The sequence below is a fragment of the Apteryx rowi genome, unplaced genomic scaffold, assembly GCF_003343035.1.
Source record: "Apteryx rowi isolate R43461 unplaced genomic scaffold, aptRow1 scaffold_3786, whole genome shotgun sequence".
Classification (NCBI taxonomy): domain Eukaryota; kingdom Metazoa; phylum Chordata; class Aves; order Apterygiformes; family Apterygidae; genus Apteryx; species Apteryx rowi.
In genome coordinates this window covers 1-1,070 of record NW_020450292.1, presented here as the reverse complement: position 1 = coordinate 1,070, position 1,070 = coordinate 1, and the positions used below count along the sequence as shown (strand labels likewise).

The following is a 1,070-nucleotide window of genomic DNA, read 5'->3' as shown; positions in this document are numbered from 1 at the left end:
TCTGAGCACCCCCTGCACCCTTGTCTCCCTCCTGGGCACCTCCATCTCCCTCCTGAGCACCCCCTGCACCCTTGTCTCCCTCGGGGGCACCTCCATCTCCCTCCTGAGCACCCTCAGGCACCTCCATCTCTTTCCTGACCACCTCGGAGATCTTCATCTCATTCTTGAGCGTCATGCACCCTTGTCTTCTTCCTGGGCACCTTCTCCCCCTGAGCACCCTTGGGCACCTCCATCTTTCCTGGGTGCTCCCAACACCTTCATCTCCCTCCTGAGCACCCCCTGCACCCTTGTCTCCCTCGGGGGCACCTCCGTCTCCCTCCTGAGCACCCTCAGGCACCTCCATCTCTTTCCTGACCACCTCGGAGATCATCTCCTTCCTGAGCGTCATGCGCCCTTGTCTTCTTCCTGGGCACCTTCTCCCCTCCTGAGCACCCCCTGCACCCTTGTCTCCTTCCGGGGCACCTCCATCTCCCTTCTGAGCACCCTCGGGCACCTCCATCTCTTTCCTGACCACCTCGGAGATCTTCATCTCCTTCTTGAGCGTCATGCGCCCTTGTCTTCTTCCTGGGCACCTTCTCCCCTCCTGAGCACCCCACGCACCCTCATCACCCCTCGGGCACCTCTGCGTCCCCCCCCGTCTCCCTCACGGTCACCCCGGCACCTCTCCGTCCCACCGCAGACCAAGGCGGAGGAGGAGGAGATCGACCGGACGCCTTGGGGCGAGCTGGAGCCGTCGGACGAAGAGTCCTCGGAAGAGGAGGAGGAAGAGGAGAGCGACGAGGAGAAGCCCGACGAGACGGGCTTCATCACGCCGGCCGACAGGTGGGCGCGGCGGTGACCCGGYGCGGTGACACCCGGAGGTCCCGGGCGCCTGCTCACCTCCCGCCCGCTGTCCCCTGCAGTGGCCTCATCACCCCCGGTGGCTTCTCCTCGGTGCCGGCCGGCATGGAGACCCCCGAGCTCATCGAGCTGAGGAAGAAGAAGATCGAGGAGGCCATGGATGGGTAAAGGGGGAGGACGTGGCCGTGGGCGTTGGGTGGCTTTTGGGGTAGATCGGAGGGGGGCGGGTG

The 1,070-nt window shown here is 65.1% G+C and overlaps 1 protein-coding gene across 1 annotated transcript; it reads left to right on the top strand.

Moving 5' to 3' along the window:
• Nucleotides 1–214: 214 nt before the first annotated feature.
• Nucleotides 215–1,009, top strand: LOC112969942 (the record flags this gene model as incomplete). The annotated part of the gene is made up of 2 exons (XM_026073789.1): nucleotides 215–822; nucleotides 903–1,009. Coding segments are annotated over 2 exons (714 nt in total), but the record flags the coding sequence as incomplete, so codon positions are not given.
• Between the last annotated feature and the right edge of the window lie 61 nt (nucleotides 1,010–1,070).